A 21939-nucleotide genomic window follows, 5' to 3' on the forward strand; every position below is an offset into this window, starting at 1 on the left:
CTACTGCCGAAATGTCAAATTTCATGTCCAGTATCAAAAACCATAAAGTTTGATACCCATATTGCCCCAACTCTTATGGTTCCGCAAATGTCCCCTTATCGGAACATCCCCGGGGCCTGCGGCCACTCCAGGTGGTGGCCACTACTGCCGAAATGTCAAATTTCATGTCCAGTATCAAAATCCCTAAAGTTTGATACCCATATTGCCCCAACTCTTATGGTTCCGCAAATGTCCCCTTATCGGAACATCCCCGGGGCCTGCGGCCACTCCAGGTGGTGGCCACTACTGCCAAAATGTCAAATTTCATGTCCAGTATCAAAATCCCTAAAGTTTGATACCCATATTGCCCCAACTCTTATGGTACCGCAAATGTCCCCTTATCGGAACATCCCCGGGGCCTGCGGCCACTCCAGGTGGTGGCCACTACTGCCAAAATGTCAAATTTCATGTCCAGTATCAAAATCCCTAAAGTTTGATACCCATATTGCCCCAACTCTTATGGTACCGCAAATGTCCCCTTATCGGAACATCCCCGGGGCCTGCGGCCACTCCGGATAGTGGCCACTACTGCCGAAATGTCAAATTTCATGTCCAGTATCAAAAACCATAAAGTTTGATACCCATATTGCCCGAACTATTATGGTTCCGCAAATGTCCCCTTATCGGAACATCCCCGGGGCCTGCGGCCACTCCAGGTGGTGGCCACTACTGCCGAAATGTCAAATTTCATGTCCAGTATCAAAATCCCTAAAGTTTGATACCCATATTGCCCCAACTCTTATGATTCGGCAAATGTCCCCCCATGGGAACATCCGCGGGGCCTCTGGCCACTCCGAATAGTGGCCACTACTGCCGAAATGTCAAATTTCATGTCCAGTATCAAAAACCATAAAGTTTGATACCCATATTGCCCCAACTCTTATGGTTCCGCAAATGTCCCCTTATCGGAACATCCCCGGGGCCTGCGGCCACTCCAGGTGGTGGCCACTACTGCCGAAATGTCAAATTTCATGTCCAGTATCAAAATCCCTAAAGTTTGATACCCATATTGCCCCAACTCTTATGGTTCGGAAAATTTTCCCTCATCGGAACACCCCCCGGGGACTCGGGCCCCTCCGAATTGTGGCCACTAGGTGTAAGCAAACTCGTGTAGGGCGACAGGTAGCTGCACTGCAGAAACCAGATGCACACAAATGAAGCTCTCCAACCCGCGTTTGTGTGTATGCGTAATTCGGTGCTCTTTCAAGCACCAAACTTGCCTCTCGATTTCCCTTCCGCACACACAAACACTCACTACCGTACCCAACCAGATTTTTGAAGAATACTCTTTCGTGTGAATTGGCTCTGAAAAGGGCCATTTTAACGTCCTATGACGTTGATAAAACCATGCGATGATGACACTCCAAGTTGCCGGCAATTTTCCCTCCAGCGCCTGCTCTGCCTCTCTTTCCAGAACAATTCTCTCCTTCCTCTCGGCGGCTCTGCTGTGCTGCTGCTGCTTCTCGATCCTCCTCGTGCAAAGCTTCGGACTTGTTTGAGCTTCGACCGGTGGCGCGGCGCTCTTTTATAACCTCGCTTGGCTGTGACGGCTCGACGCTTTCGAAGCAGTGGCAGAGAGCAAAATTTGCTAAGTGCTAGATACTTGAATCTGATTAATGTGTTCGGGAAAGGTTGCGCTCAACCAATCAGCGACCGGGATTACTCCGGTCTGATTTTTTATTTTCGTCTTAACTTTTAAGTACTTTAACAAAGTTTTATCAACTTTACGAGGTAGTCTACTTGTACTTTAAGACTTCCTCTTTCGTTTGGTGGGTAAAACATAAAGATTGTTTGAATGGGGTGGAAGATATAAGCATTTGAAAGACGACACAAATCGTTACACTTTCGCTTCGCGAAATTTTGAATTGACACCCGTAGACAGTGCCCTTAGGACAAAGTTCTTTGTCAAAAATCTGCAAATTTTTTTTTCCGTGTACCTATTTTTTTCTTAAAAGTTTTCACCAATACCTACAACTTTGCCGAAGACACCAAATTGATCAGAAAATTCACTCAAAAGTTACAGCTGTTTGAATATTTACATACCATTTTTGTATGGACAGTAGCCAAAATTGTATGGAGACTTGTATGGGTGAACTAATGACACAAAATAGCATATTTGGTCATAGGGAAGGCCCCCACAAAGTTTGAGCCAAATCAAAAAATACAAAAAATAAAAATGGTAGAAATCGGCCGATTTCGTAGAGAGTTGCTCAACGTTATTTTGATGAATTTCACAATTTTCATGAAGAGCCGCTGCAAATATTTGTCAAAGCTTTTTTTTTTTGGCTCGAAAAATCAGGGGGCCTCATTTCAAACAACTTCTATGTTTTAATGGCATTCGGCTTGCAATAAACTGAAAACAATTTTAAATTATTTATTAATTATATTAAAATTCATATATTGAAGTAAAGCAGCACAGTATTTTTTCATCTTTTGCAATTGATTGATAAGGGTATGGTTGATTGAAACGTGAAACATAATGGAATTTCGAATCAGATTATGACCAGGTTAAATTGGCCATACTGCCCACCATTGAAAAAACGGCTAATATCCACTTTTGGCAAAAACGAGATATTAGCACCAGGCGGTAGAGGATGTTCCAACGCATCTCCTGGAACTTGAATTTCACTGAAATAGTGTTTAGACTTGGCTGCCGATGCGAAAAACCAAACGGCTAATATGCCACTCTTATGGGAAATTGCCTTGACGGAGATTTTGTGACAAACACTGAAACGCGTTTTTCTCGGAATACTTGATTTGGCATAATAGCCGAATTTTCAATTATGGGCAGCATAAAGCAAACATTATTGTTCATATCAATTGAGCAACTTATTTTTTACCTGAAAATGGTATAATTAAATACTAATGTCAATTTTATAATAAAATAAAACAATTCCAAATTTCAAACCAATTAACTCGCTGTAGGATATTATGTAAACATCACCCAAAGTTTCAGCGCCCTCTAGTGCGGGGCATTTTTGACGTTTGATCGCCTATAGCTATTTTCAATAAAAATTATACGTGAAATTCACAATATCCAGATTGGTACAAAAAAACAAACAGCATATTTTTTGAAAGAGCTATCGAATGAGCTATTTATAAATAATTTAGTTTAGAACCGTAGAAATGAATACTTAAATTTAAATTAAATGTTTTTTATTGTAGTGAAAAGTAATTAAGTAATTTATGTAATTAATCATTTTGGACCAGTAATTTGAGTAATTAATTGGCAGACTGGCAAGTAATAAACGCTTCTGGAAACCCTTGTTTAAAACGATAAAAATTTGTTTTACAAACCTGCTCCAGGATAACCAAGTGACAGCAAACATCCATCCGAACCTTCGAGCACCGCTGGTATCACTTCCGAGAGGGCACTTCCACAGATATCATGCTGTAAATAGGAAAAAAAAAGACGTTATTAATTTCATCATCTTTCAACCAACAACCGGATATAATTATCGACGGCAGTAAAAACGTGACAAAGCATTTTCCGAGCTAAGCCAGAAGTATCCATTTTTTATGCGATATAAACTCGTTCTCCTGCTGAGGATGAGGTGATAGCGATTCCGTATGGCCAGCACGTATTTCATTAGCTAACTTTCTGCCAACCTGTGGAAGTTATGGATCCTTGCCAGGCTCCGATCCACGACAGAAGAAGAGGACGCGCTCGCCGATGGTGGCGATACTATTATTCATCATTATCATACTGGATCGCTTCTTAATGCTTTCGCTATGCTCTGATGCCAAAGTTTTACTCCGTCAGGTGTCCTTCCGGAATACTAATAATTCCACCGAGGAGGAAGGGTGGGAAAAGCCATCTCCATGACGATCTGTTCCCCACCCACCCTATTGAAAGTGGTTCCGTTTGAACTCTCCGGAAGATATTACTTTCGCTAAGGTGGTTCCCATCTCCATCATCGTCGTTTCTGCTGATTATACCTGGAGAAATGCTTCACCTCCTCAACCCGGATTGAGGGTATCTTTTAAGTGCAAAAGTTCAATCAGCCAGAATCAACACAGACTGTCTCACCGCCTATATCTGGAACAAACTTGGGCTTTAGCTGGTGGGAAGCTTTCCTGGTCCGTGATTAAAATATCGCCTCGATGTCACGTTTTTAAATTATCCGTGCCAGCATCGGAAGCTTACGCGTTCAGCAAAGGGGATGGGTGAAGTGTTCTGAACTCATCTCGACTGAACTGTGTGTCAAATTTAGATGTTTTCTAGTTTGTTACACTTATGTGTATTTCGTATTTTTTGCTTAAAAAAACTTTCGTTACATTGTTTTGTAAATTTATAAGTTTTGGTAGAGATCAGGTAAAATAAAAGATTTCTCAAATTCATTTTGAAAAGTAATCAAATTTTAAACCCACAATCCCACACCTTTTCGCCCCAATCGACCCGTCACGTACTCGGGCCCTGTGAAGAGAGTGCCAAGTTTGCGACTTGTGGAAAATCGATTACGGCTTAAAGTTGCACTGAATATTTAATGACCCTCACTGACTAGGGGAGTATCACCGACTCGGCATGCGGTCAAAGTCGGAAAGTTGTTTTTCGAAAACGCACACACACACACACACTTACACAAATCCACGCCGATAAATCAGGATGCCAATTTCTGACCAAGACCAGACTCGTCAAATTTACACTCCATTACCCGGCCGCCGGAATAACCCATTAAAGGGCTGGCTGTGGTCAATGGTCAAGGCGCGGGGATTTTGGTCGCACCACACCGCTGCTGGACCGTATTCTAATGCTAATGAATGGATGCGATTGCTTTCAATCAATTATTCACCAAACCGACATCGTGAGGAGGCAGGCTCTTCGGGCGCGCCGACACGTGGTTATGGTGGGCGAAGGTAAACAAATTAAAGGGGGGAAGGTCGTGCAGTAGTTGGTAGATTGGTATGATTTGAGGGATTTTAAGGAGTTAGTAGTGGTTGTTGCTGGTTTGCTAAAGATAGATTGTTTGTATAGGATTTAAATTGTTTGCAGTAAAATGCTGCTGTAAAGTTTTTATTTCGTCCTTGTGAGTTTATTATAAAAGATCTTCAAGGATTCATTTAATTAACTTGTCTTGTCAGGACCATGATTGCTGATTTCGGAATCGATAATTCTATTATTAAAACAAACATGGACGATTGGTGAGAATGATACTTCTTACAGCTTTAAAAACCATTGTTTAAACTTATTTCATCATATCTGGAGTTTTTTTGGAAAAGGTCCAATAAACCAAATTTTCAGTTATTGCTTTTTGAGTGTTTTTAATACCCCTGACTCAAGGCGGTTTCAAAAACACCCAAAAAGCAAAAACTGGAAATTTGGTATATTGGACCTATTCAAAAAAAAAAAAAAAACAAAAGATATTTTCAATGCCTTCTGGAATGACACAAATAAGTGAGAAACTACTGAGCAATTCTTGAATTACTAAATTGTTTGCTCAAAACTCGAGTGATTCTGGATGAGTTACCATTCGGGCGAAGTGCTGGAAAATCCTTACATAAAAATGAATAAATACACTAGAGTGGATTGCTTTATCGTTTCGTGTAGTTTAATTTTTCAAAATAAGGGAATTATAGAAATATGGAATTAAATAAATAACAGGAATCATTAGAATAAATCTGGAATGACTGTGTCAATTGAAAATTACTGAATTACTTTCCAAAATTCCGAGTTATTCAAGATAAGGCAGACGTGATAGGTATCCAATCCCTTGGAAAATAAAGATTTTTTCATTTTTCATCATCATCTTATTGTTTCTGAGTCTTACCTCTGGGTAGAACATATTTCTAATAGCATCCCTTTGATTTTTCTTTTGCAGAAAGCAAAAATAAAATTTGTCGAAAAAAACCACTCAACAAAGACGTCAGATATAAAAAACTTTGGTTCAGATTTTATATTTAAAGCAATTAACAAAACAAGTACAAATAAAAAACGGAATGAGAAATGAACAAAATACCATTCAAAACAAGCCATTAGAAACATAACTATGGAAAATCAAATGAAAAAACTTTATATGTTTTTTTTTAAATACTGTTAAATAAATGGAATGACCTATAGAAAAAAAATATGAAAATGGACAAACGTGAAAAAATTTGATAAATTTCTCGTGTCAGCCGTTCAACAACCATCAATTAAATTTAATATTTCATCACTTGTGTGCTACAGTAACAGTAATTTCATTGAAATATTTATATTTGTTTGATTCGGCTAAGATTTAAGGGGTTACATACATGTAAATCGGCAAAAATGTCAGAGGTTGTTTTGAGCACACACTTCATTTAAAAAAATAATCTGTTTCAAGCACGGTGTGTTTCCTAAAACAAACTTAAGATAACAAATTCGGCTAGTCTGATATTTGGCACCAAGAAAGAAGGGCTCTTTCCCGACATTTTGCGGGGTCCGGCGAAATATTTTTTTTGAAGATTTTTTTTTCGATTTTATAGGATTTTTCTTCAGAAAAGTCGATGGAAATCGATGGGTTCATGTTCATATCCATCAAATTTTATATGAATATGCCTTAAGCGACTCTAAATTACATATTTGACCTCAAATCAAAAGTTTCCTATCCAAATTTACCAGACTTCTGCCTTTCTTTGTAAGAACCTGAAGATCCTCAATACGGCCGAATAAAAATCTTTTCTTTGTACAATTCGTCATAAGAATACAGCAACAGATTGCCTGGATACAAATTCGAGCTTAAACCATTGCCAAAATAAGAGTATTTTATTTAAAAACTATTTATTACCCAAAAGGTTCCCAACATTATTTTTTCAATCCTCTACCATACAACACTAAAATATTTTAAAACATTTTCGAATTAATCACATAGTACAGAACAGTTTTCAGAACAATTTCCATAAAAAAGTATCAATTTTGGTTCAATATAAGCAGAGACACACCCAAATTCGTAAAATAAACAGTGACTTTTTCAAAATTTCTGGATTTTATTCCCATTCAAACGATTCCAGCTTGGATGTTGAGGTTATTTCAAAGAAAGCTAGAAATCTGGTAAATTTGAGTAGGAAACTTTTGATTTGAGGTCAAATATGTAATTTAGAGTCGCTTGAGGTACATTCATAAAAAAATTGATGGATATGAACATGAGCCCATCGATTTCTATCGACTTTTCTGAAGAAAAATCCTATAAAATCGAAAAAATATCTTCAAAAAAAAAAATGCAAGGCATTAAAACACAAATAGTACCACATTCCTTTATTCTAGGAATTTTGCCTCTTTTCCTTATTTAGTAATCGGGTTTTTTGGATTACTTAATAAGGAAAGGAGGCAAAATTCCTAGAATTTAAGAATTTGGTACTTTTTTTTAAATTTCAGTGAATATACATTTTAATCTTTTAACATTCCAACGCCCAAGGCTACAAAAAAGTTGGAACTGTAACTTCAACTCAATGGTTCTCAAAGTTTGAATTCAATGGTCACAAAGTTTGACAGTTCGCTTAACGCATGGCAAAATTTTGAGCTTTAATCGCCTCTTACTCAGTTTAATCATGAAATATCTTTATGAAACTTTCAGGAGTGATTGAAAATCATCTTTTAAGTGAATTTAATAAATTTTCTGAGATATGAAATTTTCTGATTTTCTACATGTATGTAACCCCTTAATTCATGAATCAGAAAACATTTAATGCTTTGAAATATTTTTTTTTAACTGTTTCCATCAGATCAGTAACCTTAAAAAATGTATATGAGTTTGACAACGTTCTTTGTCATATTGGTCATATGTAACATAACCACCTGTACGTTTTCAATAAAATTAAATCATTTTATAATTTGAATTTGATGAAACTGGAAAACAAAGAAAGTATAGAAAGTATTTAAATCGGATGCTTAAGCATATTTTTGTATTTCAAAAATAAATTCTTTTCTTGCTTTAAATTAAGACATATCAAATCCTGAAAATCGAAAGGGGTCGTTCCGATTTTTGCAGTTTTTTTTTCTCCATCCCGCATTTTACTTTAAAACTTTTTTTTACTTTTGAACAAATCATAAAATCTCAAAAAAGTGGCGTATATTTTTTCTTTCATTGTATTTTTCAGAAAGCCCGCCAAACTTCCTACAAGTTTGTCTCTGACCCCTTTTTGATCCGATGCGACAATGTTATTCTCGAGTCCAAGTGGCTCCATGTACACAAAAATGGCTTATATAAACTCAGGATAACATGTCTGCAAAGTTTCATTGATTTCAGAGAGGGTCAAGTGAAAAAGTACCTGAAAATTTCCTGTTTTGTGCTGGAATTGCTCTATTTCCAATACAAATTTAAAACAAGATTCCGTATCACAAAGGTCAAAAACCATTCCGAGAAGGTGATTGTCCACCCACATATATCCAGATCTCACATAACACCCCAAAACCTAGCAGCGACATGCTTGATTATCCGATTATTCGACCCGGCACGCCGGAAGCGACCCCAAAATGGCACTAAAAATCCTTTACTCAACAATCATCCGACACTAACGCCCACAAAACACACTTATTTTCGAACACGAGCCCGTTTGTAAGGATGTCGGTTTTGATTAGGGTGGTCTTTTGTTTGTTTGTTGTTATTTTTTTTGCCATACTTTAAAAACAATTTTCACGACTTTTTTTGTTTATTATTTTTGCATAGTTTTCAAATCAGACCACCCCAATCACTTAATCACGTTTCCAAAAAAGCAACACACTTACACACACACATGGGTGTGCTAAGGGTTCACCTTACCTGTGAGTCCTCGGTCGTAAATAATGCATCGAACGCAAACATTTTCGGCGCCGATACCATTGGGCCCCGTTCCTGGGTCACGATGGCCGCATTGCTTCCGGCTGCTGCGGCGGCCACGGCAGCGGCCAGTCCCGACTGGGGCTCGCACAGCGTCACCTGGCGCTTCTTCTTGTCCACCGTGAGGTAGCTTGGCGTGGGCGTGGGCGTCGGTTCCTCTTGACCGGAGGGCTGTGTCGTGGGCGGCGGCTTTGGAGGGTCATCCGAAACTCGGAGCATTACTTTGACCTGCAAAAACGAGAAACGAGCAGAAAGTACACACATTTAGTGGGGAAGGTTGCAGGGCGGAACATTCATCTGATATGTATGTGGACATGGCGTTGGGTGGAAAATGGGGTTATATTTGCAGACACCGGTCAGGGTTGTGTGTCTGGACGACACGGAATATCTGTTTTCCCGGAACGACCATTTGGGGTGGCGGGCCGCAAGTGAGACTGTTCGAGTGGAGTAATTTGTTCACAACTGTGATTTTTTTGTTGAAATTGTGAAGTATTTGATTAAGAAATAAAAAAAGTATTTTTGGTATACTGTGTATTTAAACCAAAGTAATTCTGTAGAATTTCTAGGAAATGTTGCTCATTTATTGACCTTTTTAGGTTAATACAAATGCTAAAACAAAACAAAATCAAGGGGCATGAAATAATCATTGCTATAAACTGAATGACCACAGTAATCTAAAAAAAATTGTTACCAATTACCAAAATTTCTTTCAATTATTACGATTTTATATATTTTAGGGGACTTAAAAAGGTATTTGGCTCAGAGTTTAAGGGTGCACAGCAACCAAGGAAGTTGTTGTCTTCTTTTTCCAAAATTGTCAAAGTTACGGACCCAATCCTGCAAGAATCTGATTGTAAAAATAGTCAAACTTTGTTGTAAATAACTACGAAGACAGTAATTTAGGGGATGAATAAAAAATTATATCGATAGTTCCCGTAGTATTGAAGATACTAAAATGTCTGTAACTGAAATCTGGGTGCAAAAGCTATGGTTGATTTGTACCGTTAATCTGAAAAAAAACACAATTTTATAATTCATTTCAAATCAAATTTCTGATGAAAAAATTGCCTTTACGAAAAAGTGCACCGTTATCAGGTTATAATCATTTTTAGGTTGAAATTTTCAAAAATGTCCGTTTTGATGCAATTTTGTGAAATTGAGTTTATCTCGAAGTCAAACATGATAATTTAAAATTTTCGATTTAAGCTTACATTTAAGGCCAATGCTTATATTATGCAAATATTATAACACATTTCTTGAATAAATAAATAAACAATTATCACATGTTGAAAAAACCAACTATCTTTATTTAAAATATCTTTCGATTAATTGTTATTTTTGGAGAACTATACAAACCTGTATTTAAAATTCCTTTGAAGTATAATATTTGAAAAGGTCTAAAAATCCATTGTAAGGATAATATAGTTAGAATATAATATTTCTTCGAAAAAATTGATTTCCGTTGAGTTTCCAATCGTTATCCTCATTTCTATTCCAAATTCAATCTAGTTTTTTTTTTTTTCTTCATAACTTATTTTTATTAGGTCTTTTTAGGTGCTGTGACCAGGTTAGGACCGAGGATCATTAGTACAAAAATAATAAATAGTAAAATAAAAACAGTAATTGAATAAGATGATTATTTTCTCGTGCCATGTGTCAGCAAGTGTGCGATCACGTCAATCTGTTCCTCGGGTGTCTTGCACTGGCTCAAGCGAACTCTGTATTCCCGGTAAATGGTCCACAGCTCCGACTCGCTGTACAGCTTCCGTTCACCTTGTTGCTCCTTCGGGGTTGCACCGGCGCCGGCGCCAGTATTTTCTCGACTTCTTCCTGCGGGACGAGGATGTTTATCTTCCGTCCCGACGGACGGCACCGCTCCAGGTAGCGGAGGAAAATCCGCCGCGGTGAACGCGGCTCCTGCCGGAGTCTGTTTGTCCTTCTTCCATGCTGGCGGCTTCGGCTTGGACGCCTGCTGCCTCGACTGGATGAACTGCGCACGTTTGGGACAGCTGCGGTCCAGACCCTCGTGGGATCCAGAGCAGTTGACACACTTCTTGGCTTGCGTTTCTTCTGCTTTGCACTTTTCCGTGCTGTGGGCACCCCCACAGCTGCTGCACCTTGGCTTGAGATGGCAGTTACTGGTTCCGTGACCGAACTGCAAGCAGTTCTTGCACTGGGTCACGTGCTGTTCTTTGTTCCGGTAGGCCACCCACCGGACGACGACTGGTCCCACTTTCTTTACCTTGCTACTCAACTCCTTGATACTGGTGTGCCCCTTGGGAAAAAGCACGATGAAAGGCGTCTCATCGATGGCGGGAAGCTGCTGCTTCCGCCTGATGGCGTGTACTGCCAAGACGTCCAGCTGATGTTCCGTCTTGAGCAGCTCCTTGATGTAATCCGGTTCCACGTTCGGGAGACCTCGCATTACTACCCGGTGCGGTCTCGCACTGCGCTTTCCGTGCGTGTAGAACTGCACCTTGTTCTTCTTCAGGTGAGCTTGCACCGTGTCGAAGTCGTCGCTCGAGAAGCACGTAATTTTGGTGCCGTACCGCGTCAGTTTGTGTTCCGGCTGGACATTACATGACGACATCACCTTCGCAAGGCGGGCGAAGCTCGTTTCTTTCACCACCAGCGGCGGCTGCTTCTTCTCCCCGGCCGACTTGCCGGTTGCTGGTACCACGGGGATGGTTTTTTCTGCTGCTGGGTTCGCATTGTTGTTGTTGTTGTTGCTCTCCTCCGCTAGCGGGCTGAACTTGTTGTTGCTGAGCAGTTTCTCCACATCGCCGTCGTTGCCGCCATCGCCGACGTTGATCTCCTCCTTAGCCTTCCTGCGGCGAACCTTGACCACGGGACGAAATTCGCCCCCGTCCTCTCCTCCTCCTTCGGAGTCTTCCACCTCCATGCCCGTCGCCGCCTGCGTCTTGGGTTGAAACCCGTCCGGTTTCTCCCACACACTTTTCCTCAAAGCCGCGTTCCAGTAGAACGTCCTTCCATTCTCAGCCCTGTGCTCCGTCCACTCACTCTCCACCGTCGCGGCCGCCGCCATGGCCGTCGGCGAAAGTTGACAAAACACCGTCAAAAACGCGCTAAGCTAGCTCGAAAGACGACCAAACCCAACGAAAGTTGAACAGGGAATGAATTCAATCTAGTTCCTGGTGCTTGATGTACGTCGCGATCTCGTTCGTATACTTTTCTCGGTCGTCCTGATCGGTCGTTAGTTTGAGTATTTGCGTGTTTATCGGTGTAAGAGAAGGACCATCCGGTAATGTTTGTTGAGATAAGTCGTTTGAGGTTTCAAGACACTCCTCCCTGTGATTATACAAATTCCCGCCTGATGTTTTAAGTATGGCCTTATAAATCATTCAAATCTCGGGAATTCATTTTATTTAAAGTTTTTATCTCCCTTTCGAAATCGGTCTGAAAAAATAAATGCCAAAACATATTTTTTTCTAAAACCATCAAAATTTCAATGCAAAAAAAGTTAAAATAATTAAAAATGCATTCCCCTGCGTTCAGAATCGTTTTTATCATTCAGCATGCCAATCTTTTGAATTTTTGAAAATTTTCAAAGTTTAGTATTGCATAAAGCTTTTTTTCGCTAAAAATAATGTTTTCGTCTAATCTTACTTTTTATTAAAACTAATGATTGCAAAACAAATTAACTTGTTTAAAATTCATTTTTTTTATATTTTTTATTTTTTTTGCCCCCTTTTGACCGCGGCCAGAGCCGAGGGACAAAAACTTTGAAAAATATAGAAGAAATTGAAAATTACATATATTTTTTATTTTTGTTGAGTTTTGGATTTTAAACTAACTACAATTTTATATTACAATGTGATTCTATTTTAATGTGTCTTTTATAAATATAATTCTTTTATATTTTTTATATGACATGACTAGAAAAGCTTATTTTTTTGAAAATGTCTATAAAAAAAGATGCTACATTAAATAAAATAATAGCAGTCAACGTAAAATTTGAAAAAAGTTTTGAATTTCTTGATTTATTCAAAAACAAAAAGTCAATTTTATTCACATTTTTGCCATAAATTAGGCTTGAAATTACTTAAATTGAAAATTGTCTAAAAAAAATTACAGTACTTATAGATTGCAATTATGATTTTTAAATGTTTAATTTACCTATTTTTGCAACAAACAGTTTTTTTTTCTTCAAAATTGTGGGTTTCGTCCCGTAAAACAAATACAAAAAAAATCAATAATTTAAAAATACTTCTTTTGGAATTTCAGTTTTGTAAAGGGTTGTTCGTTATTTTAGGAGAATTGCTCAACTGGCAACATATTAATTTTATACCATCTCTTAAATAATGTCATCATAATGAAGTGTTACCATGACTATTTGTACATTTAAGATTGGTCAGAGAATTTAAACAAAATTGGAAGAGGAAGGATGCAATGACTTTCACTGTTTATGTGTATTCTTAACATACAATGATCAGAGAAATTATTTTCAGAAAGAATCACTTACAATATCTTAGCCAACATTGATTATTTTTCAATGTATATTTCCCCAATATTTTTTTTTTTTTAACTATTGGGTAATTCTTCGCCAACTCACACAGCAGTTGCCCCGACCCCTCTTCGATTTGCGTGAAACTTTGTCCTAACTTTTGTAACTTTTGTCCCTGATCACGAACACGAGGTCCGTTTTTTGATATCTCGTGACGGAGGGGCGGTACGACCCCTTCCATTTTTGAACATGCGAAAAAAGAGGTGTTTTTCAATAATTTGCATCCTGACACGGTTAAGAGATATAAATTTGGTGTCAAAGGGACTTTTATGTAAAATTAGACGCCCGATTTGATGGCGTACTCAGAATTCCGAAAAAACGTATTTTTCATCGAAAAAAAACACTAAAAAAGTTTTAAAATGTCTCCCATTTTCTGTTACTCGACTGTAAATTTGTTGGAACATGTCAGTTTAAGGGAAATTTAATGTACTTTTTGAAACTACATTGACCCAGAAGGGTCATTTTTTCATTTAGAACAAAATTTTTCATTTTAAAATTTCGTGTTTTTTTCTAACTTTGCAGGGTTTTTTTTATAGTATAATAATGTTCTACAAAGTTGTAGAGATGACAATTAAAAAAAATTTGATATACAAACATAAGGGGTTTGCTTATAAACATCACGAGTTATCGCGATTTTACGAAAAAAAAGTTTTGAAAAAGTTGGTCGTCGTCGATCATGGCCGTTCATAGTCACCCGCGACAGACACGGACGACGAAACAGCAAAAAGCAACTTTTTCAAAACTTTTTTTCGTAAAATCGCGGTTTAGGTATCAAAATTGTTGTAATTGTCTGCTCTAAAACTTTGTAGAACATTATTACACTCTAAAAAATTACCCTGCAAAGTTAGAAAAAACACGAAATTTTAAAATGAAAAATTTTGTTCTAAATGAAAAAATGACCCTTCTGGGTTAATGTAGATTCGAAAAGAACATTAAATTTCCCATAAAATGACACGTTCCAAAAAATTTTACAGTCGAGTAACGGAAATGGGAGAAATTTTAAAATTTTTTTAGTGTTTTTTTCGATGAAAAATACGTTTTTTCGGAATTCTGAGTACGCCATCAAATCGGGCGTCTAATTTTACATAAAAGTCCCTTTGACACCAAATTTCGATCTCATCACCGTTTCAGGCTGCAAATTATTGAAAAACGCCTCTTTTTTCGCATGTTCAAAAGTTGAAGGGGTCATACCGCCCCTCCGTCACGAGATATCAAAAAACGGACCTCGGATTCGTGATCAGGGACAAAAGTTACCCCATAGGACAGAGTTTCACGCAAATCGAAGAGGGGTCGGGGCAACTTACCCCAATTTCGTGTGAGTTGGTAGAGAATTACCCTATTTCAATGAAGATATTTCCAAAAAAGTTGCGCTCATAATTTTTCAATTTTTGTTCAAGATCCCTGATTTTTTATGTAATTTCATCAAATCAAAAATAAATTTCAGATGAACTCAACCTCACAGTAACGTGGCGTTGGAAACTTGAATTAAAATGTGATACGATTAATGCAGTCCTGGTTTGCCGGCCGGTAATGTCAGTTTTACCAGCCAGCCAGCTGAAGACATTAAGTCTGCAGTAGTCACCGTCACCGAGGACGACGCTGGCAGCAGAATCAGAAACACAGCAGAGTCAGTTTATTTATTTAAGAAGTGGTCGACTGACAGTGTCCTACAACCGGGTACGGGGTGACCGGTCCCTGGCAAATGGTCATGACTGGGAGAATTGTGAAAATGTCGGATGGGTAATGGAAAATATCCACTTAATGTAAAATTTATCGGTTTGTTCGACAAGGATGGTGCACTTTGTGAAGAGGGTTTGAGGTGTCATGCTTTTATGAAGGGATGGAAAGTAATTGTGGTTGGAAATGTTTCAATTAGAAATTGGTCGTAAAATCTTTGCCTTGAATTTAAATAACATTTAAAGTCATTATCTGTAAAATCTCTAGGTTAATGCTTCAATCTTCTTGAAACTCATTTAAAACATTAAAGTACCCACTTCAAAACTCCTTTTCAATTACCAAAAACCAGACACAAACTTCACGGAAAAACAGCACTGTAATGATTGACACAATTCCACCTTCCACAAACGAAAACGTCACCATCACCGCTCTCGTTGTACCAACCGCTCGGAAAAGTCATCCCGGCAGAGAGGCAAAAAACGTAAACTTCCAAATCAAACCCAACTCAATTACGACCATCAACCGCCAAATTCGCCTCCCACCTCCCGGAACCCACCAACGGCGAATAGTCAGTCCGTCAGTCACATTTTCCAACGCCATCCCCTTCCACCACCGCTCCAACTCGTCCAAAAGTTGCGAGTCACTCATTTCAAATTAAATAAACACAAAATTAAATCACCTGAAGCATCCACACCGCGGTTGGTGGAGTCGAGAAAATCAAAAGGTGTGCTGCTACCTTGGTTTCAGTTTCCATTCATTCAATTTCCATTCAATTTGGCTCTGGTCTCACCCGGAAACACCCACTTTGCGGAAAGGAAAATCCGAGCGAGCACACAAAAAACGGTGTACCTTTGTTCTACCGACTTGTTCACAGAGCAGTGGAGAGGAAAAAAAAACGAGGAAAAACCTCGCGCACAAAAAGGCACGAAAATTTCTTCAAATTAAATAACGCGATAAAAAGTTTACAAAAGAAATTTCCTCCTGCTGGCGGGAGCTGTGTGCGGCAGAGTGGCTGCCAGTTAGAGAAAAGTCGAGTCAAGTTTGTTAGAGCTTTTTGAGCTTTTTTTTTTCTTCTTTTGAGCTTGAAGTCGTTCTCTGAGGTTTTGCGGCGTTGTTCTACACAGAGAATGGTGACAACTTGTCGACAGAATGGTATTGATTTAAATTTGAGTGCGGTAGGAAAAAAATACTAAGCTGATGACAGTTCAAACAAACAGAGATTAGAGGTAGAAACACTGAAAAAAGTCATCAACTCATTAGTGTTCGCTTTCTTGCTGTGAGCCAGCGGTCACAGTGTACGTGATCGTGGTCTGGGAATGGAGAATGGTGATGATATCTGCAATGATTGTGCAGACGGGTTTTTTTTGCAGGAGTTTTTAGTGGAGTTTTTGCTGCTTTTTGTTTTGTTTCAGGTTAGGAAAAAAAACTTTGTTCTTAAATGAATCTATTTTTTTTTTAAACAAATCATTCCCTCCAGTTTCAGTGTAAAAGTTGATTAATTTTGTTGATCATTTTTTGATCCACTAGGGAGCTGTAGATACCATCAAAACAAGCAAGAATCCTGATTTTGATCCAAATTGGAAAACCCATTCTTTTTTGACACCACCCCAAAATTTTGCCCTTTTTGCGGTTAGTTGCAAAAGACCTCCATTTTCAAACTACGGTGTCTCAGGAATTCATCATTTTGTTCGATATCGTTGTAAATTACTTTTTTGAAAACTGACAACATTGTTCCCAAAATCGGATTTTTTTTGACGATTTTGGAAAATTGAATTCAACAACACACATTTACCGGATTTGCTTACATGATTTCTATCCGTGTAGGTTACTTTTTTCTCCATGACTCATTTTAAGGACCATCGTTTTTCTGAGAATAAATTCCTCCAAAACGGCTCAACTGCCGACTCAACTGAACTTTTGAGTCACTTAAAAAAACTTGCACTTTGTATTATTTAAAAAATAGATAGGGCACAATGGTTCATCTAAAACCCAAAAATTGCATTTTTTTTTATTCATAACTTATTTTTATTTGGTCCTTTAAGGTGCTGTGACCAGGTTGGGACCGAGGATCGTAAAATAACTAATATATAACAAAAAAAAAACAACAACAACTCCTTAAACTCCATACTTGGAGATCATTTAACTGACGAAGGTTACTTGGTCCAAAAATTGCATATAATATGTAGAAGAAGCGAACCGCTCTAATTCCCCATATATTTTCAAAGAAATGTCATGTTAGAAAAAAAATCTCAAAAACTGCCAGAATCCACAATTTAAATAACTAAACTTTTCTCAATTTAAAATCATGCCAAAACTTGATAATTTTTTCGTTTTTCGTTTGTTTTATGCTAATAAAAGTGTAAAATCAAATAAAATAATGCTTTGAAAGCTACACAGTACACACATTATTTGTAAAGTCCAAGTTGCCATAATTTAAGAAAGAATGCATAAACTGACAAAAAATGGTTTATGCTTTTTGTAATGATTTAAAGGGTTTATAAACCCGAAAATTTGTTTTAATACTTTTTATTTCAAATAATGTTCAAATAGTTTCCGTAGACCAGAATGAAACACTCATAGGAATAACATTTCTAACAAAATTTACACCAACTGTTCAGCAAATATTTTTTTTTTTTTTTTTTTTTTTTTTTTTTTTTTTTTTTTTTTTTTTTTTTTAAACCGAATTTCGCACTTCACAGCGTTGATTGCTGGAAACATTCACCTACTCTTTTTGAAGAGTTAGGCTCGGTAGCTACGTATTTTATTATTTTTAACAATCATTACTGTTAGCACTTTGCAGGTTGGCAAATCCCAGTGAGCTAAGCTCTTTTAAGGGATTTTGTTGCCATTAATTACAACTAAATTATTACTATTCTTTAACTATTCTACTGTGGTTGCGTATATGGTGTGTTGGGCGACTGTTGATGGGTTGTTTGCGGTGGGTGGTGGGTGGCGGGCGGTATTTGGTGGGCGGCTGGTGGCAGGCGGTTGTTGGTGGGCGGCTGGCGGCGGGCGGTGGGTGGCAGGCGGTGGGTGGCGGAAACGAAAAAGCATAAAATTCTTTTAGTGTGAGCTTCTCGGTAGATAAAGTAACACTTTCGACTTGAGGTGGGCGCGCAGGGTTTTTTTAAAGTTGATAAATGTAGGTGAGTCTTTACAGGATTGTGGGAGGGCGTTGTATAGCTTGCTTCCGATGAACGCAATCTTCTTTCGGCCGAATTCGGTTCTGGCTCTGACCAAATAGAAGTGTCCAGCTTGTCTACTCGCACGACCTTCATGCATTCTTCGCCGGACAAGTGTAACGTCGGGAGAGTTGATGTTTTTCCGAATGTGCAATAACATTTGGAACTCGTGCATTGCTCGTACAGGAAGTATGGAATCTTTCGGATCATTGTACAAAAGGCGGGTAGGATAGAGGAAGGGTCTTCGGAACACGATTTTGAGGCATCTGTTTTGGATGACTTGCAGTTTTTGAAGGCACGATTCTTGGGCATGTCCCCAGTTGGCGATTAGGTATTGCAATCTGGAGTGGATCAGCGCAAAGTAGAGCTTTTTCAGCGCAGATGTCGGCAAGAACGATGATGTCTTCCTCAGCACGCCGCACAGGGATGACAGCTTGCGCTTCAGAAGATCCACGTGAGCTGCCCAACTCATCGTGCTGTCCAGCGTTAGTCCAAGGAATTCGAAGCTGAAGACTTCCTCGACAACTCGGTTACAAACAATAACTGGTTCGTGAGCGGGGATCGGTATCCAGGGCGAGTGTACCAACATGTACTTCGTTTTGGTGAGGTTCATTGACAGGAGATTGGAGCAGAAGTAGTCGTTGAGCAATTCAAGATCTGCCTTGATCCTCTGTTGCAATTGTTCTACAACAGTAGCGTATTTCTCCCCTACTCCGTTATAGAAGATTGATGTGTCGTCGGCGAACAAACGTAAAAATAAAATCTTGAAAATCGTGCATTTCAAACTGTTGAACAAGCAAAATAATGTTAAATTAAAGTTTTTAATCCTTCAAAGCCCATGGTATCACCAATTTTTAGGAGATATGGCAATGTTTTGATTTGCTTCTTTTTGCTCGTGTTTAAGAAACATATAAACTTACATCTGACCAAGTTTATTTCAAAGCCCAAAGCTGATAGAAAAGCACTTCAGATTAAATTAATAAAAAGTATTTAATTTTAAATTTGAACTTGTTTGATTTATTTTCCAGTATTTTCAAAATGGAGCAGCGAAAAAAACCTTGTTTTGATTTGATTTAATCATTTTTTAAATTCATCCATTCCTTGACGAGCCTGATGCTGGTAAAATAAATCGTTTCTTTAATTGCTCTGATAAAAGTATTATATTGTCATAAAAACGTATCTTGGAGTTTTGAAATTTTAAAAATATTCTTTTCCGAGATTTCGTCCTGATTATTTGAATAATGATAGGCTATCTATTTTCCGTTCATAGCTTCTTAAGGAATTGATTAAGAAAGGCTCATTTAGGGGAAATACAGCTTTTTTCGACAGTCGCCTATCTTCGGCAAATGGGCAGTTTGATGCTCGATTAAAGCTAAAAAAACTGTTTAGGCCATTAACTTACCAGCAACAGCTCCGCCTCGAGAAAACATACAAATTTATACCAAAAATATGACGGTAATATTCATCAGGTAATGATGACAATTTTTTTGTCTAAAAAATGTGAAATATCGCATCTGGAACTGGCGAATTTACATCACTTTTCGGTGAATTTACATCAGGTCCACATTTTTACACATTTTTTATGTAATATTATACAAAAAAGAGGTAATATTGAACCAACCAAATTTTCAACATTCCAAAATTCAACTTTTTTTTTTCTGTGAACAAGATTTAATTTAATGCATTTATTATTAAAATTTCTATTTGGCGGCACCATTTTTCATCACTTTGATTGTAGGGGAGAGTGGGGAGACTTGATCCCCTTTTTTTGTATCGCACATAACTCTGTCAATTTCTCACAAAACTATGCACTTTTTGCATAAATTGAAAGCTTAAACATTCAACTATGTTTGGCTGATAAGGGTATTTCATCAGATAAACTCTTCGAATCACGCCAAGCGTTTTATTAATTTAAACCGGCATTTTCAAAATGTTGGGGGTAATTTGATCCCCCTTTCAACATTTTGAAGAAATCTCAACAAAATGTTTCTTATTCATCCAAAATTTTAATTTTCTATAAGTTACAGCAATTTCACATTAAACCTGTACGTTTGTGTTCAAAATATAACAAGTTTAGCATGCAAAATATTTAAAAACTTAAAATTTTCTTTTTTAGACCAAAATTGAGCATGTTTACAAAAGCTGGTAATTTTTGTTTACAAAACTTTTGAAAAATGATTCAAACTGCAGTAAGTTATGTACAACTATACTAAAGGCAACTATGTACGAAAACCCAACCCAATTATTTAATCTTGAGGCTGATTCCAGTGACTGTAAAAATGCAGGGATCAAGTCTCCCTAAACGCACTTTTTTAAACAATTGATTGTAAAAATAGTATGACGATAAATTTAACGTCAAATGCGTAAGGGTTTCGTAGTTTATAAGTTTATCAAACAATTCATGTATAAAAAATATTTTTTTGAATAATTTTTGAGTGTTTTCTATACTTATCAAAACAAAGAAAAAAGATCTCTTGGAAGTTTTTTGCAGCACTTTTTAGAAAAATGTGTGTAACTCAATCTAAACATTTTTTAATTTTATTCTTTGTTTTCTACAATGAGTTTTAGTCAATTTCGCACAACTTTCTAGAACAAAACTGATTGTTTTACCCACATGCTGACGAGATACAGGCTTGGGATCAAGTGTCCCTGAGGATCAAGTCTCCCCACTCTCCCCTACACTTGTTCACACACAAGATGAGAGCTAAACGGCTTAACGAAAGTCGCTATAACCAGCAACCGCTTTCAAAAAACAAACACCCTGAGTTACTTGACGTTTTACCTATTCTCGTCGAAGATTAAAGAAAACCGAGTGAGAAGCGAAGGCAAATAAAGAACAAAGGCTGGACACCCATACCACCAGCAGAGCGTGTAAAAGCGAGTCAGTGATGCCAGGAAACTTTCCTTATAAATGCCACTTTTAGTGACTGTTCGCTCAAAATTTCCTCACAAATGGCAGCACTAAGCAGACCCAAAAGAGCGCTGAAAGAAAAAAATTCTGCTGAGAATAGAAATTGCGTTTACTCCAGTGAAGTCTCGTCTGATTAAAATAGACTATTTAAATATTTTTGTAAAATGCATATAAAAGGAATAGGAATAGTGTTTAGTAAAAGTCAAATTAAAAAGAATTGTTCATAAAAAAGTTGTTCTAGTTGTTGGTGTTCCAGGTTTTAGTAAATTTCAAGAGACACCCCGGATTATCGAGCATTATTATGAACTGTCACTTAGAGTGATGGGAATGAGTAGATTTCCTCTAAGTGTTTTTGATGGCTGCGATTTTTTTTTCATGAAAATTTATTAAACAAATGTTTTTTGGATTGCAAATTCTGATTGAATATTGGAACTTTTTGATTAAAGGATTCAAAAAATCAAATCAAATTATTCGCTCTACAGCATAACCTTGGCGTTCTCGATTGCGAGATTCCTACTCGAAACTAGATGTTCGAAGGCTTGATTGTTGAGGCAAATGCAAACCTCTTTTTACACCTTAGTTTCCATCCACCCCGGGATTCGAACTGACGACCTTTGGATTGTTAGTCCAACTGCCCTACCAGCGATTCCACCGAGACAGGACCCAGGGAGACGACTCCTACACCTGGACTGAGCTATCGACCTAACCTCTAGGTTAGACCGGGGCCAACATTTACTTCCCCATCCGACGGAAGGCGTGATCAGACAAATCTCGTCTCGAAAAATGCCACCGGGACCGTTTGGGATCGAACCCAGGCCGACTGGGTGAGAG

The 21939-nt window shown here is 37.9% G+C and overlaps 1 protein-coding gene across 2 annotated transcripts in view; it reads right to left on the reverse strand.

The window, feature by feature from the left end:
* LOC120426235 (kinesin-like protein CG14535) overlaps nucleotides 1-21939 on the reverse strand; it is a 293320-nt gene that overhangs the window by 42110 nt on the left and 229271 nt on the right. For both annotated transcript variants that reach the window (XM_039590972.2, XM_052708688.1), the window contains exons 8-9: nucleotides 8757-9041; nucleotides 3337-3430 (exon numbers count right to left, since the gene is read on the reverse strand). In XM_039590972.2, the coding sequence (XP_039446906.2) occupies nucleotides 3337-3430; nucleotides 8757-9041 (379 nt within the window). The remainder of the gene's footprint in view (nucleotides 1-3336; nucleotides 3431-8756; nucleotides 9042-21939) is intronic.

This window comes from Culex pipiens, chromosome 2, assembly GCF_016801865.2.
Source record: "Culex pipiens pallens isolate TS chromosome 2, TS_CPP_V2, whole genome shotgun sequence".
NCBI lineage: Eukaryota > Metazoa > Arthropoda > Insecta > Diptera > Culicidae > Culex > Culex pipiens.